The 14,699-nt window shown below is 38.3% G+C and overlaps 1 protein-coding gene across 2 annotated transcripts in view; it reads left to right on the top strand.

Annotated features, from left to right (window-relative positions):
- Positions 1–14,699, top strand: part of GRAMD2A (GRAM domain containing 2A) — a 77,077-nt gene that overhangs the window by 46,551 nt on the left and 15,827 nt on the right. For both annotated transcript variants that reach the window (XM_051981927.1, XM_051981926.1), the window contains exons 3-7: positions 8,388–8,498; positions 9,213–9,264; positions 9,718–9,790; positions 12,988–13,091; positions 13,789–13,887. In XM_051981927.1, coding sequence (XP_051837887.1) covers positions 8,398–8,498; positions 9,213–9,264; positions 9,718–9,790; positions 12,988–13,091; positions 13,789–13,887 — 429 coding nt within the window. In that variant the 5' untranslated portion in view covers positions 8,388–8,397. The remainder of the gene's footprint in view (positions 1–8,387; positions 8,499–9,212; positions 9,265–9,717; positions 9,791–12,987; positions 13,092–13,788; positions 13,888–14,699) is intronic.

The following is a 14,699-nucleotide window of genomic DNA, read 5'->3' as shown; positions in this document are numbered from 1 at the left end:
TAGTAGAAAGCAGTCAATCTGCATCCCATCGGGGAACTTGAACAAATGCAGAGTTATAAATCAAAAGCTGTATCCTTTCTAAAAAAGAGTGATTAGAGAGAAAGCGTGAAGAAGCTGAATTCTGAGGCAGGGCTAAGTCCAAAGATGCTATTAATACAGTGTAGGGTCCAGTACAAGTATGAAGACACAGGTGTTATAAAAATAATTCTCTTTTCTTACCATTCCCTCTTCTATATGTCCATTTTCTACCTTTTGTTCTAGACTCTTCTGCATGTACTGTCACTTATTGGTGGGTTTCAGAGCAGCTAATGGAAGCTAGCAGTGATTTGGAGGAGCAGAGGCCAGGAAGAAGCTACTGCTTTTTGGGAGGGGAGGAAGACTTGGCAAGATGACTGGTTACTTGTTAGGATGCTGTAGGAAAGATTAATATATCAGGGAGGTTATTCGACCAGTTGACCTCTCAGAGTCACGTCTGAGACTCCAGGCCTGATATGGCTACTGAGCAGTACTCGCTCTCTACAGTACTGTACAGTAGAACCAGAGCAATATTGATTCTATAAGTCTAGAGAAGGATAAATATATTAATATTGTTTCAGCTTTCAAAAGCAGGAAAAGAATGGAGGAAGTAAATTATAGGACAGTGACCTTGACTCTGATACTTGGAAAAATTCTAAATATATTAGCAAAAGAATGATTAGTGAACAGCTAGAAAAAAAGAAGTGTTGGTCTACTAACCTAGGCACCCATTCTTGCAAGACTGTAAAATAAATCTTTCCTGCATTCATCAGTGAGTCAATGGAGTTTTTGGTAAGTAAGATATTTGGTTTCTTACAAATGGAGACTCTTTATCTGGGATCCAGACATTCTAAGTTGGGGTCACCTCTGTGGAAGCACGAGTAGATGTGTCCCTTTGATAGCTGATTTCAACGGCCTCATGGCTCGGCTCCAGCATCCCCTCCTCACTCATAGACTGTGCAAGATCCTATAATCATGTTGGTAAGTAAGACCACTGATGAATCCAGGAAACAGGAAGGGAAATAGAATGTGTTCTGCAGCAGCTAGGTAACTTTATGCACAGACCAAAATTAAGAATTAAAACAAAGGAGATGTCCATCAATTGGGAAATAGCTAAACAAATTGTGCTACATAAAAATAATGGATTATTACTATGCTGTTAAAAAAGTGAGTGTGAATATAGAAACATGGAAAGATCTGTAGGAATTGATCCAGAGTGCAGTAAGCAGAGTCAAGAAAACAATATGCATAGTAACTATAACAATGAACATGGAAAAAACAGTGACAAACCAAAAAATAAATAAGTGTAAAAATTCATAAAGATCAAGTGAGACTCAAATAAAAATAGACAATAGACAATACAAGCCAAAAAAGAAAAGAAAAAAGGAGTGTTGTTCATAAAGAGCCAGCATGGCTTCATCAGAGAATAGGATAAGCCCAATTTCCTTTTTTGACAGGTTTACTAGGCAGATAGATAAAAGGAAATAATTTTAGCTATAGCTATAAATAGCTATAGGAATAGTTTACTTAAACTTTATTTTAATTTTTTAAAATAATATTTTATTTTTCCAAATGCACACAAAAAAACAATTTTTAACTTTTATTTTTACTTTTGAGTTCCAAATTCTCTCTTTTCCACCTTTCCCTTACTCCTTCCTGAGACAGTAGGCTATATATGTGCAATCATGCAAAATACATTTCCAGATTAGTCATGTTTTGAGTTTACTTAGTTTTAACAAGACATTTGATAAAATAGAGAGCTGTGGGCTAAATGATAGAACAGTTAGACAAATTCAGAACTGGTTGAATGGTGACACACAAAGAATAGTCATTAATGGGCCAATGTCATCATGGAAGGAAATTTCAGGTACAATGCCTCAGGGATATGATTGGCCTACACTGGTTCCAAATTACTCTTAATGACTTGGACAAAGACATAAATGTCACACATGTCAAATTTGCAAATGACAATGTTAGGAGGGACAACTAATATAGTAAATGATAAAATCAGGAACCAAAAGAATATTGAAAGGCTAGAACATTGGACTAATTCTAATAAGATGAAATATAAAAGTCTTTTATATTTAGGTTCAAAAATTTGACTACTGAAATATAGTATAGAGGTCTAAAAATAACCCTGGGATTTTAGTATACTAGCAATGTGATAGACATAGTGACAGGGAATGGACCTTGATTTTTTTATATCAGGAATTCTGGAAGATGAAGCTCACTCTACTAGTGCAAGTTCTCTGAAACTTATTGTTATGGAGAATTGCCAAAACACTGAGAGGTCAAGAGATTTGCCTAGAACATTTCAGGATATGTTAGAAATAAGGATTTGTCCCAAATCTTCCTGAGTTTGAATCTAGTTCTCTCTCCATTATACATACTACCTTTCCTGATTGTTTTATATGGCAACAAAAAGCTAAGTTGAATTAGTGAAGTACTGGTGTTTAAGTTATAGAGGTATCAATTCTAGCATACACTGCTATGATCACTACACTTGGAGGATTGGTAACTTTTCTGGGTGTCCCATTTCAAGAAGAACACTGATAAGTTAAAGTTCAGAACTGGACAGCCAGAGTGGTGAAGGAATGTCCTTGAGATTTTGCTACATGAGAATTGGTTGAAGAAAGTAGTGATATTTAGTTTTAAGAAAAGAAGACTTTGAAGTAACATCAAAGAGCTATGTTGAATAGAATATGAAAGATGATCATATTCAAGAGGTTTGTAACTTGTTTTCCTTAGGTCCAAAAGTAGAATAATGGCTGGAAGTCACAAAGAAGCAAATTTAAGTTTGATTCAAAAAAAGTTTCTTAACTATAGAGCTACCAGAAGTGGGATAGAATGCCTTAGGAATCTATTCAAAAGACTGAATGAACATTTGTTAGGTATGTTGTAGAAGAGATTCTCTTTTGGATATGGCCTGGACTAAAGAACATCTCTGGATTCTTCCATCTGAAATTCTTTGTTTTCCTGAAAAAGATTCAGATTACTGGATAGATATTGCTGTAATTCAGTTGTTTTCAGTTATAACTGACTCTTCATTTGGGTTTTCTTGGTGAAGATACTGAAATAAGAAGCCAAGGTGGTGGAAAGAGTCCAGGAAGTTGCCTGAGCTCTTCTTAGTTTCTTTTCTTTCTTTTTTTTTTTTTTTAATAGATTTTTATTTACAAGTTATATGCATGGGCAATTTTACAGTATTGACAATTGCCAAACCTCTCGTTCCAATTTTTTTTTTTTAGCAAAATTTCAGGATATAAAATAAACCCACATAAATAACCAGCATTTCTATATATTATCAACAAAACTCGGAAAGAGAGCTGGAAAGGAAATTCAATTTAAAATAATTCTATGGGGCAGCTAGATGATGGATAGAGCATAGTCCTATAGGGACTATGGATCTTGGACTCAGGAAGTCCTGAGTTTAAATCCAGCCTCAGATATTTGACACTTACAAATTTGTGATCCTGGGCAAGTCACTTAACCTTGATTGCATTTCAAAACAAAAATAAATAAATAAATAAAGTAACTGGGAACAATTTAAAATATTTGGGAGTCTGCTTGCCCAGGCAAATCCAAGAACTGTATGAACATAATTACAAAATACTTTTCACATAAATAAAATCAAATCTAAACACAACTGGGAAAATATCAGTTGCTTATGTGTAGGCTGAGCTAATATAATAAAAATGACAATCCCTCCTAAATTAACTTACTTATTCAGTGCCATGCAATCAAACTACCAAAAATTATTTTATAACGGTAGAAAAAAATAACAAAATTTACTTGGAAGAACACAAGATCAAGAATGTCAAAGGAATTAATTTTTTAAAAATGCAAAGGAAAGTGGTCTAGCCATGCCAGATCTAAAACTATGTTATAAAACAGCAATCATCAAAACTCTTTAATATGGCTAAAATGAGTGGTGGATCAGAGGAATAAATTAGGTACAGAAGACACAGTAGTAAATGACTATAGTAACCTACTGTTTGATGAACCCAAGGACTCCAGCTTCTAGGAAGAACTCACTATTTAACAAAAACTTCTGGGAAAATTGGAAATAGCATGGCAGAAGCTAAGTATAGATCAACATCTTTCACTGATAACCAAGCTAAGGTCAACATGGGTATATGATTTAGACATAAAGGATAAATAAATTAGAAGAGTAAGGAATAGTTTATCAGTCAGATCTTTGGAGAAGAGAAGAATTTATGATCAAACAAGAGATAAAGAACATTATGAAATGCAAAATGGATAATTTTTATTATATTAAATTTAAAAATTTGATCACATTAAATGAAAAATTATTTAAATTGTTCAAATAAAACCAACACAATCAAAATTAGAAGAAAAGCAGAAATATGAGAAACATTTTTTACAGCATTTACAGGCCTGATAAAAGCCTCATAAAAATATATATATATATAGGGAACTGAGTCAAATTTATAATGTGGCTAAGTGAAGTGAGCAGAATCAGAACACTGTACATAATACAACAAACATTGTGCCATGATCAACTATGATAGGCTTAGTTTTTCTCACAATGCAATAATACAAAACAAATTCCAAAAGATTCATGATGGAAAATGCTACCAAGAAAAAGAACTATGAAGTCTGAATGCAGATTGAAGGATATTTTCCTTTTTTTTTTGGGGGGGGGTGGCTTTTTCCTTTTGTTCTGTTTCTTCTTTCACAACAGGAATAATATGTAAATATGTTTACATGGTTGCACACCTATCTCATATCAGATTGCTTATCATCTTGGAGAAAGGGAATAAAAAGAAGAAGGGAGGGAAAAAATGGAACTCAAAATCTTATAAAAAATGAATGTTGAAAACTATGTTTACATGTAATTGGAAAAAAACAACATACTATTTACAAAAAGAAAAGATACTGAAATAGTTTGCCATTTACTTCTCCAATGCATTTTACAGTCAGGGAAACTTAGACAAATAGTATTAAATGACTTTCCCAGAATCACAGAGCTAATAAGTCTGTATTTGAATTCAGGGAAGATGAGTCTTTCTGACTCCAAACTTAGCATTCTATTTACTGTGTCTCTTACCTACCTAATTGATTATTGGGGCTGGACTCTAAATCCTTAGAGTCAATACACTGAAGTCAATCTCTAATAGGAAAAACTCAGAGACTATAGATCATACATAGAGCTAGAAGGAACTTCAGAAGCCACCTAGTCCAGTTTACAAATGAGAAACCTGAGACTTGAAGAAGTTGTGCCCAAGATTGAACAAGTTGGTTTTGAGCTCAAGTCTTTTGACTTCAAACCAGGTGCTCTTTTTAATGTACTGCAATATACAGTAGTATACTTCCACTATCGTAAAAGGAACCAGTAATCATAGTTGTCCTTCCACTACTGATCCATATGGAATTTGCTTCTTTTTTGCCTCTGCTCTACTTGGTTTGCCCAAAGAACCAGGAACCGCTGCCGCCACCACCAGAACTCACTCCAAATACCATGTGCTCCTCCCTAGATATCTTTGTGGATACAAAGTGGAACTTTTCAAAAAAAGGAAACATTTTAAAGGAATCTCATGGAAAAACAAAAGGAAATTAAGAAGGAAAGACTTTCCAGAGCATAGGTTCCTTAATCTAAGTAACCAAATCTAGATAGGTTTTGCCACTACTATTTGACAACTAATTAACCACAATTTGTATTCTTCATTTCAAGTCTATCTGAGTGTGCTCTGATTTTCAGTAAGATTTATCTCCACTTTTTGTTTTAGGCTACTGCTTGGCCCTAGTTTTTCCAATAGCCTTCATCGTAAATGACCACTGACTTCCCCAGAACCTGTGTACATTACATCTTGCATATCCAGCAACAGACTCTCTTTCTTCTTGTCTCAAAGTCCAGGATTCTTCTGGTGCAGTCTAAGTTTCTGTTTTTCTCCTATCTCTACCCTTTCCAGTAACACCTATAGCATCAAGCACATTACTGCCATACTCTCTGAGCTCAATGGCAACTCAGATTATCAGATCTACCCATTTGCCCAGATCTAAGAAGGAAAGGAAGGGGGAAAGGAAAGGAGAAGAAGGGAGAAAGGAAAGAAAAGGAAAGGAAAGGGAAAGAAATATAATTCTATTTGATTCTCACATTATTTCTAGGAGGTTAAGTGCTATTATTACTATTCCCTTTTTATAACTAAGGATACTGAGGCAGAGTGACTTGTTCTGTCACTGGCTAATAAGTGTCTTGAACTCAAGTTTTCTTGATTCCAGGACCAATGTTTTATTCACTGAGCCACCTAGCTGCCCCTGACTCTTTGATGACTCACTCTTTAGGTGTGTCTCCCAGGAGAATAATTCCCCCCCCCCCCAGAATCCTGTTATTACTGGCTTACAACATTGAAATTACACTTATCATAAAAATAACAATTTTCTTTGGAAGGAGAGAAGATTATTCTTTTACACCCACCTATGCCACAGGGGCAAGGTTAAGAAAGGACAAACTCTGAATTCCTCTTCTTTTTTCTGAGCTTGGTTAGAATCATGGATTCTTCTTTCTTGTGGAGGTGGATCTGAAATATTTCCTCCTTCTAGTAAAGGATCCATTAAACTGCCTAATAGCAGCCCATATTAACTTCTGAAGAGATTTGTCAAACAGCCAGTGTTGGCTTGGGTAGAATTTTATTACATTAGCGGGTTGCTGTTTCTTATAGATATATCATACTTTGGCCTAGATTTTTAATTTTTATTATATATATATATATGTGTATATATATATATATATATATATATACACACACACACACACACACATACACACACATACATATATATATGATTTTGTTAATTATCAGCATGAGTCAGCAGCACAGGATTGTGTGTATGTGTGTGTGTGTGTGTGTGTGTGTGTGTGTGTGTGTGTAAGGGGGGGAATAGTTTGGCTCTCTTGGTAGGTCATTCTTTTTTTCTTATTCAAAAAAATGAGAAAATGAAACCCTCATAGTATATATACATCTTCATATGTTTATATATACATACATATGCCATGTGTATATACACATACACCCACATGCTTATTCCACAAAAGAAATTCCCATGTTGGTCATATTAAAAGTATGCTTCTCATTTTGTATTTTAAGTCCATCATCTCTCTGGCATGAGGTGGGTGGCGTATTTCATCTTGGGTCCTTTGGAATTGTTATTTACCAATGAATTGATCTAAGCTCTAAAATCTTTCAAAGTTGTATTTCTCTAGAATACTATTGTCATGATGTAAATTATTTTCCTAATTCTGCTTACTTCACTCTGCATCAGTTCAGAGGTTTTCCAGTTTCCTCTGAAACTATCCATTTTGCCATTTGTTGGAGCATAAATTCTATTATAAATCACAATTTGTTTAGCTATTCTCAATAGTTGGGTACTCCCTTAGTTTCTAATTTGGATATATTATGAAAAGAGCTGCTATAAATATTTCCTCTTTCTTTGCTCTCTTTGGGTTATAGACTTAGTGGTGGCTTTTGTTGTTTTTTGTTCTTTACTCAAGTCCCATTTTATATGACTCCATTTGGGGCTTTCTTGGCAAAGACATTGGAATGGTTTTCTCCAAGCATAGCTTAAGTAACTCTCCCAGGGGGTCATGCAGCTAATAAAGTGTCTGAGGCGAGATTGGAACTCTGAGCCAGCCCTCTAGCCACTGCACCACCTAGTTGCCCAAGTAGTGGAAAATGGTCAGATTTATAGTTCTAAAGTACATATAGTTTAATGCCTTTTCCAATGTCATGCTTTCAAAATTTCTTTTTTTAAAAATAGAATTTTAAATTGTTTTCAATTACAGATAGTTTTCAACATTTATTTAAGTTCCATTGTTCATCTCTCTCCAAGACAGCAGACAATCCAATATAGCTTATACATGTACAGTTATGTTAAACATATTTCCATATTAGTCATGTTGTGAAAAAAGAATCAGAACAAAAAGAAAAAACTATGAGAAAGAAAAAATAAAAAATATTTTAAAAAAGTTAAAATAGTATCTTCTATCTGCATTCAAACTCCATGGTTTTCCCTCTGAGTGCTGAAGGCATTTTCTACCCCAAGTCTATTGCAATTGTGGATCATTGTATGGCTGAGAAGTTGATCATCATACAGTTTTGCTGTTACTGTGTTCAGTGTTCTCCTGTTCACTTCACTCATGCTTTTAAGATTTCCAAATTCTGAAGCAGCAGCTAGTGAGTATATTAGCTACCCCCAGATGACTTCCCTAACATTTCCTACAGAGTAAGAAGGTGGGTTCAGGCTGAGCTGATGCTGAACCTTAGGCCCTACTCTCAGTGACGAGTGCAGATCTGCTCCCTTCTAATGGTCTGTGCATTTTCATGTTTCTGCATGGCTTTTTGGACCTTCTACAGCTCTAAACAGATGCATGAAACAGTTCCCTTGAAGATCCCAGTGGACCAACTGGAGAAATTGGAGGAATCTCCAAAAGAAAGGAGCCCCTACCTGGAGACTCTGGAGGAGAGGTGAGCAGTTCCACCCAAACACAGATTTCCTGAATACATTTCCCAACAGGACTTAGGGAGTGACTTCCTCTTCCCTCAAAGCCTATTCTTGAAAATTGGAGGGCTTGCTTCAAGGCCATCTGAGAGCCTTCTCAGCCATTCCTCTCCCACAGCTTCTTGAGCACAAGGACTGGGTTTCCACACCCTACAGTTATATCCTGCTGGCTTCCTTTTCCAGCTTCTCTGGCAGATTACTTTCACTTTGAAGCAGAGCATTTCTGACTTGGCTGGGTCCTGACCCTGGCTGAGCTCCTGGGGTCCTCACAGTCCTGCCCGTCTTCTCCCACCCCACCATCCCTTCCTCTTGACTATACTTATTCCTTGATTGATGTTCCAAATTCATAAGCTTACCACCCGTTGCTTCTTGAACAGAGAAATGGAGAAAGTTTTGAGGGACTTCAATGAGAATAAAGGAAAGCGAGAAGCCTTCCTAAGAGCCATACACTTAGCAGGACTAAGAGGATTCTAAGCATGACCCTGAATATTTGAATTAGTAATGCTCCCCTGTGATTGTACCCATACCCTGAGAATAAATTTTATCTTCAGAGTAGCTGTCCTCGGTCTTCAGAACATAGCCAAGGAATAATGAAGGAGCAGACTTGGGCCTGAGGAAGCATAGATTGGGAGGGAACTAAATGGGTTTGCTATTCTTAGAGTGGAATGTCTCCCTTGCAGTCTACCTGAAGGCCTAAAGGATGAAGAAATAAAGAAAAGCAGCCTAGAAGTGGTGAGTCTGGGACCCTTTTCCCTACCTTCCAGGAGCAAAGTTCCAAGAGATGGGAGAAGCAAGAGCTGGGGCTTCCCTTTGACCCGGCCTAAGATGTTTGAGGGCTGCTAAGGAAGTGGATGCTAGACCGTGATTTTGAAAGCCTTCACTCCATTGACAATGAGTTTTCCATAATGGTTGGCTCAGTCACCAGGAACCAAGGGAGCATCAGACTCCTGTGCTCCCTGGTGACCTCCTACGTCAACATGAAAGCATTAGGCCTTTCTCAATTGGTGAAGGTGATAGTTTTCACTTATAGATACTTGCTCAATATAAAAAACCACCATTCAAACTTACCTTTGTCCTTCTGGTAAGTTATTGAGTTCGTTTTGGGGTGTCTTACCTGGAGATCTTGGGTCTAGGGGTTGGCCTCCCAGGGTCCAAGTGTCTCAAACCTGCTATGTTTATTTGCAGACACCAAATAAATACAACCATCAATATCATAAGCTGTTCAAGGACATCCCCCCAGAGGAAACAGTTCTGAAAGGTGAGCTAATGACACAGTTTCATCTCAGACTGTATGGTTGGCTAGATCACGGAGAATCTTTTGGGTATTCCTACTCAGAAGCAGTCATGTTAGAGGCCTTTCTCTTGGCAGTATTTGAAAGGCAATGTACAGTGGAAAGATTTAAGATGAACCTTAAAGTCCTAACACTTCTGACCAAGAGCCAGTCACTTCTGTGCTCTGGACCGTCTCTTTCTCATATGTAAGAAATGGATCTTGAACTACTCCAAGGCCATTCAAGCTCAAACATGCTAGGATTGTTTTAGTGGGTGAGTTTTAGTGAACCTTGGATCTTTGTTGTTCCCTAATTTTTTTTAACATAAAAAGGTTTTGCTGATTGGATACAGAGTTGAAATCTTAAAAGTTTCTTGTAAATTGTGCATAGCCTTATAAATGTGTGGAGGGTTTTTTTTTTTTTTTATTCTTGTTATGGAAACTGAGTTTCTTCCTCACATATAGTGTTTTTCTTTTTTTTTTTTCCTTTTTTTAAAATAATTTTTTATTGATAGAATGCATGTCAGGGTAATTTTTTACAGCATTATCCCTTGCATTCATTTCTGTTCCGATTTTTCCCCTCCCTCCCTCCACCCCTTCCCCCAGATGGCAAGAGTCCTTTACATGTTGAATGGGTTACAGTATATACTAGATACGATATATGTGTGCAGAACCAAACAGTTTTCTTGTTGCACAGGGAGAATTGAATTCAGAAGGTATAAATAACCCGGGAGGAAAAACATAAATGCAAGCAGTTTATATTCATTTCCAGTGTTCTTTCTCTGGGTGTAGCTGCTTCTGTCCATCTTTGATCAATTAAGGCTCTCTTTATCAAAGAGGTCCACTTCCATCAGAATACATCCTCAAACAGTATCATTGTTGAGGTATATAATGATCTCCTGGTTCTGCTCATTTCACTCAGCATCAGTTCATGTAAGTCTCGCCAGTCCTCTCTGTATTCATCCTGCTGGTCGTTCCTTACAGAACAATAATATTCCATAACGTTCATATACCACAATTTACTCAACCATTCTCCAATTGATGGACATCCTTTCATTTTCCAGCTTCTAGCCACTACAAACAGGGCTGCCACAAACATTTTGGCACATACAGGTCCCTTTCCTTTCTTTAGTATCTCTTTGGGATATAAGCCCAGTAGAAACATTGCTGGATCAAAGGGAATGCACAGTTTGATAACTTTTTGAGCATAGTTCCAAATTGCTCTCCAGAATGGCTGGATGTGTTCACAATTCCACCAACAATGTATCAGTGTCCCTGTTTTCCCACATCCCCTCCAACATTCCACATTATCTTTCCCTGTCATTCTAGCCAATCTGACAGGTGTGTAACATATAGTGTTTTTCAAAGAAGGACTTTTCCTGCATAGTACCACTAGGTGAGGGTAGGGAGCCAAGAACTATGGTTTAGTGGAGCCCATTTTGAGGTAGTGAAGAAAGGTAGAGAGCAAAGAATGCTTTCACCAAAAAAAGGGCTTTGGAGGTGGAAGAAAAAGAATGATTATGAATGAGGTGACTATGGAGAGCATAACTGTTGTAGCAGGAAGAAAGAGATAATGAGATTTTTCTGAAGTGGGCTTTGAAATGCATCTCGGGACTAAGCTTCCAGGATTCTGAATGACAACAAGCTACTTAGAAGGAATAGAAAAATTTTGGAGAATTTTGGAGAGGAAATTGTTGGGGAGAGGACAAGAAGTAGGATTATGTAGGAAATCTTGTTAATTTTTTTAAAATTCTGAACTTAACCATCATCAAATAAAATAAGCACTTATATATTAAGTGAAACAGAGAAAAAGAATTTTACATGAAAATGAGTCTCACTTAAATATAGGATACTTTCCCCTTAAAGTATACATATATATATGAAATAACTTTAACATGTAGCTGTCCTGTTTGTGTTTCTCTCTTGTGTTTCTTTTATGCATTTTCAAAGACTTTAAAAACCCTTTCTCTTTTTTATTCCTTTGTTGAGACAATCTCTCACTACTTCCTAATTCTTTCCACCTTCGCATTTCCTACCAAAAAATAAAAATAAAAAATAAGACCAAAACCTTTATAAAATATTGGCCATATCCAAAAATGTATGTGTGAAAAAAAATTTTAGAGATAGAAAATATAGGAACAAAGTAGGAGAGGCTGAAGGGAAAAGGAAGGATAGGTTAGAGAGTGGCATCTCCTAGGCTCTGTTTCTAACTTTGTGGCATCAGATGGGCTAGATAGAACACAATCAAATAACCAACAAGCATTTATTAAGTACTTTCTCTGTGCTAGGCACTGTGCAAAGGGAAAGGGATTCAGAGAAAGGTAAAATAGTTCCCGCCCTCATGGAGCTTATATTCTAGTGAAGGAGACAACATGTAAATAATTAGGAACATATAAGATATATACAGAAAAGATAGAAAATAACCTTTGAGAGGAAGGCTGTAGCAGCTTGAAAATGGAGGGGAGCCCCCCCCCCAAAAAGCCTCCTTCAGAAGATGGTCTTAGAGCTGAGTGTGAAAGAAGCCAGAATTACTAAAAAAATAACTACAAGGAAGGGAAAGTGTCCAGGTATGGGGGATGAAGTCTGGAGAGGGGAATCGGTCTTTTCTAATAGTCTTTACTTCCTCTAGAGAAATCCAAAAGAATTGAGGGTAGAAGAAGCTATAAGATGAGTTAATTCAGACAGCCGACCTTCCTAGTTCAGGGAACTAGGGTGTGAGTGAAAGAGAGAAAGAAGGGTGGGGAGGAGGGGAGAAAAAGAGGGTGGGAGGGGGAAAAGAGAGAGAGCGGGGAGAGAAGGGGGGAGAGAAAGAGAGGGAGGGAGGGGGAGAAGGGCAAAAGAAAGAGGGAGGAAGGGAAAGGGGGAGAGAAAGAGAGGGAGGGAGGGGAAGAGGGGCAGGAGAGAGAGGGAGGGAGGGAAAGGGGGGACAGAGAGATACAGAGACAGAGAAGGAGGGGGAGGAGGGAAGGAGGGAAGAAGAGAAGAAAGAGGGGAAAGAAAGAGAGGGAGGGTGTGTGTGTGCTCACATGCGTGTGATAGAGCTCCAGCCTTGCCTTAATAAGTTTCTCATAGTGTTTGGGGGCGTTTCCTAATGTGATCTGTGCTGCATTATCTGCGATGTGTTTGCTTTTGGTGACTGGGGGTCTGTCTGTGTGCGTGTCTATCTTTCTGTCTTTGTATTCCAGTGTGTTCCTGTGCACTCCAAAGGGACATCCTCATCCAAGGTCGTCTGTACATCTCCCACAACTGGCTCTGCTTCCATGCCAGCCTCTTTGGCAAAGACATCAAGGTATGGCGGTGCTGCCCCCTTTCGGCTCCGCAGTCTCTGGCACGGGTTGGGCCGGCCGCGCGCTCCAGGCCGTCTGCTCTTTGAAGCCAGAGGCGATATTGTATGCACTGTTGTAGCTTCCTCGGAAGCTGAAAGCAGGAATAACTCGCTGGGACCGAAGGCTGAATAGCTGTACAGGTCACAGTCACTCTGGGATAGTCTTGTATTTGCTAACCTTCCATGTATGAAAACTCTCCCAACGTTGGGTAAAGCAGAACAGCCGGTCCCTGCGGCCTGACCAGCCCAGATCATTCTGGGCGTGTATGTGGCTTTTCCTTAGCAAGGGGGGAACCCAGAGTGGGACCAGAGAGTGCACGCCTAGCTGGCAAGCAGAAAAGGGTGGGAGACTGTTGCTTTGGAGGTGAAATGGAACTTCCAGAGCTTCTCTGTAGGCTACATTGTTCTCACAAATGGTCCTTCTGGGTGATCTCAGCAATGGGAAGTGGAAGGAGGGGAAGGGAGAGGAAGGCAGAAGGGGAGCTAAGGCAAAGATACTCTCGTAAAGGTAGAATCACACTATAGAGTATATTTTACTTTGCCTCGTTCACAGCCTTCAGGGGCTGAATGTCTGTGGGTCGGTGTTGATAATGCAGGGAATGGTGCCTTCTAACAGGTGGGGGAGGAAGGATCTCATGAGGAATATTTTCTCTCCCTTCAGGTAGTCATCCCTGTGCTGTCTGTCCAGATGATTAAAAAGCACAAGATGGCCAGACTCTTGCCCAACGGACTGGCTATTACAACCAACACAAGCAGAAAGGTCAGTGGGTCTCCACACTCCCCATCAGGCATCTCTTCTCTGTTCTTTGTGTCAACAGGTATTATCCTTTCAAGACTGGCCACTTTGGGATCTGGGAAGCTAGGGTGGATGGGAGAAGCTGGAGTTAGGAACACTCACTCATGTTCCTGATTTCAAATCTGGCCTCAAAGACTTAGTAGCTATGTGACCTTGGGCAAGTCACATAACCCTGTTTGCTTCAGTTTCCTCATCTGTAAAATGAGTTGGAGAAGGAAATGGCAAATTACTTCAGTAGCTTTGCAAGAAAACCCCAAATGGGGACATAAAAAATCAGATATGACTGAAAACAGCAATTGTTAACATAGCCCATCTCTCACCCCCCAAGGCCAGCCAAAATTCCCACAAGTCACTGTGGTTCTACAAGCCATTCTTCCTCTCACGGTGAGTTGTTATGTGAAATCTAAAATTGTTTCTTAAATTATGCTTTACTATTGGCACAGAGACCAATTACTCTATGCTCTTGCTGCCTGGGGCTATGCCCAGGGGTTCTGAACTATGGAGAAGGTACTTTTTATCTTAAGAACAAAGAGTTGCTGAAAATGGTCATTATTATAAAAGTACTTGTACTTTATTATTTTCTATGATAAGTAGGTTTTATCTTGAAGCTCATCCCCTGCCCCTTCTCTTCTCCCTCCTTCCCCCAGAAACCATATTGGAAATGGTGGTTAGATTCCTAGGCTAGTCCACAAAAAAATTATTTAATTCAGCATGTCATTGAACTATAGAACTAATCATACTTAATACACTATTAATAGTAATATTCTAGAAATTGT

This window comes from Antechinus flavipes, chromosome 2, assembly GCF_016432865.1.
Source record: "Antechinus flavipes isolate AdamAnt ecotype Samford, QLD, Australia chromosome 2, AdamAnt_v2, whole genome shotgun sequence".
In the NCBI taxonomy this organism is placed as follows: domain Eukaryota; kingdom Metazoa; phylum Chordata; class Mammalia; order Dasyuromorphia; family Dasyuridae; genus Antechinus; species Antechinus flavipes.
The sequence above is the reverse complement of the archived record's forward strand: the minus strand, read 5'-3'. Positions and strand labels throughout refer to the sequence as shown.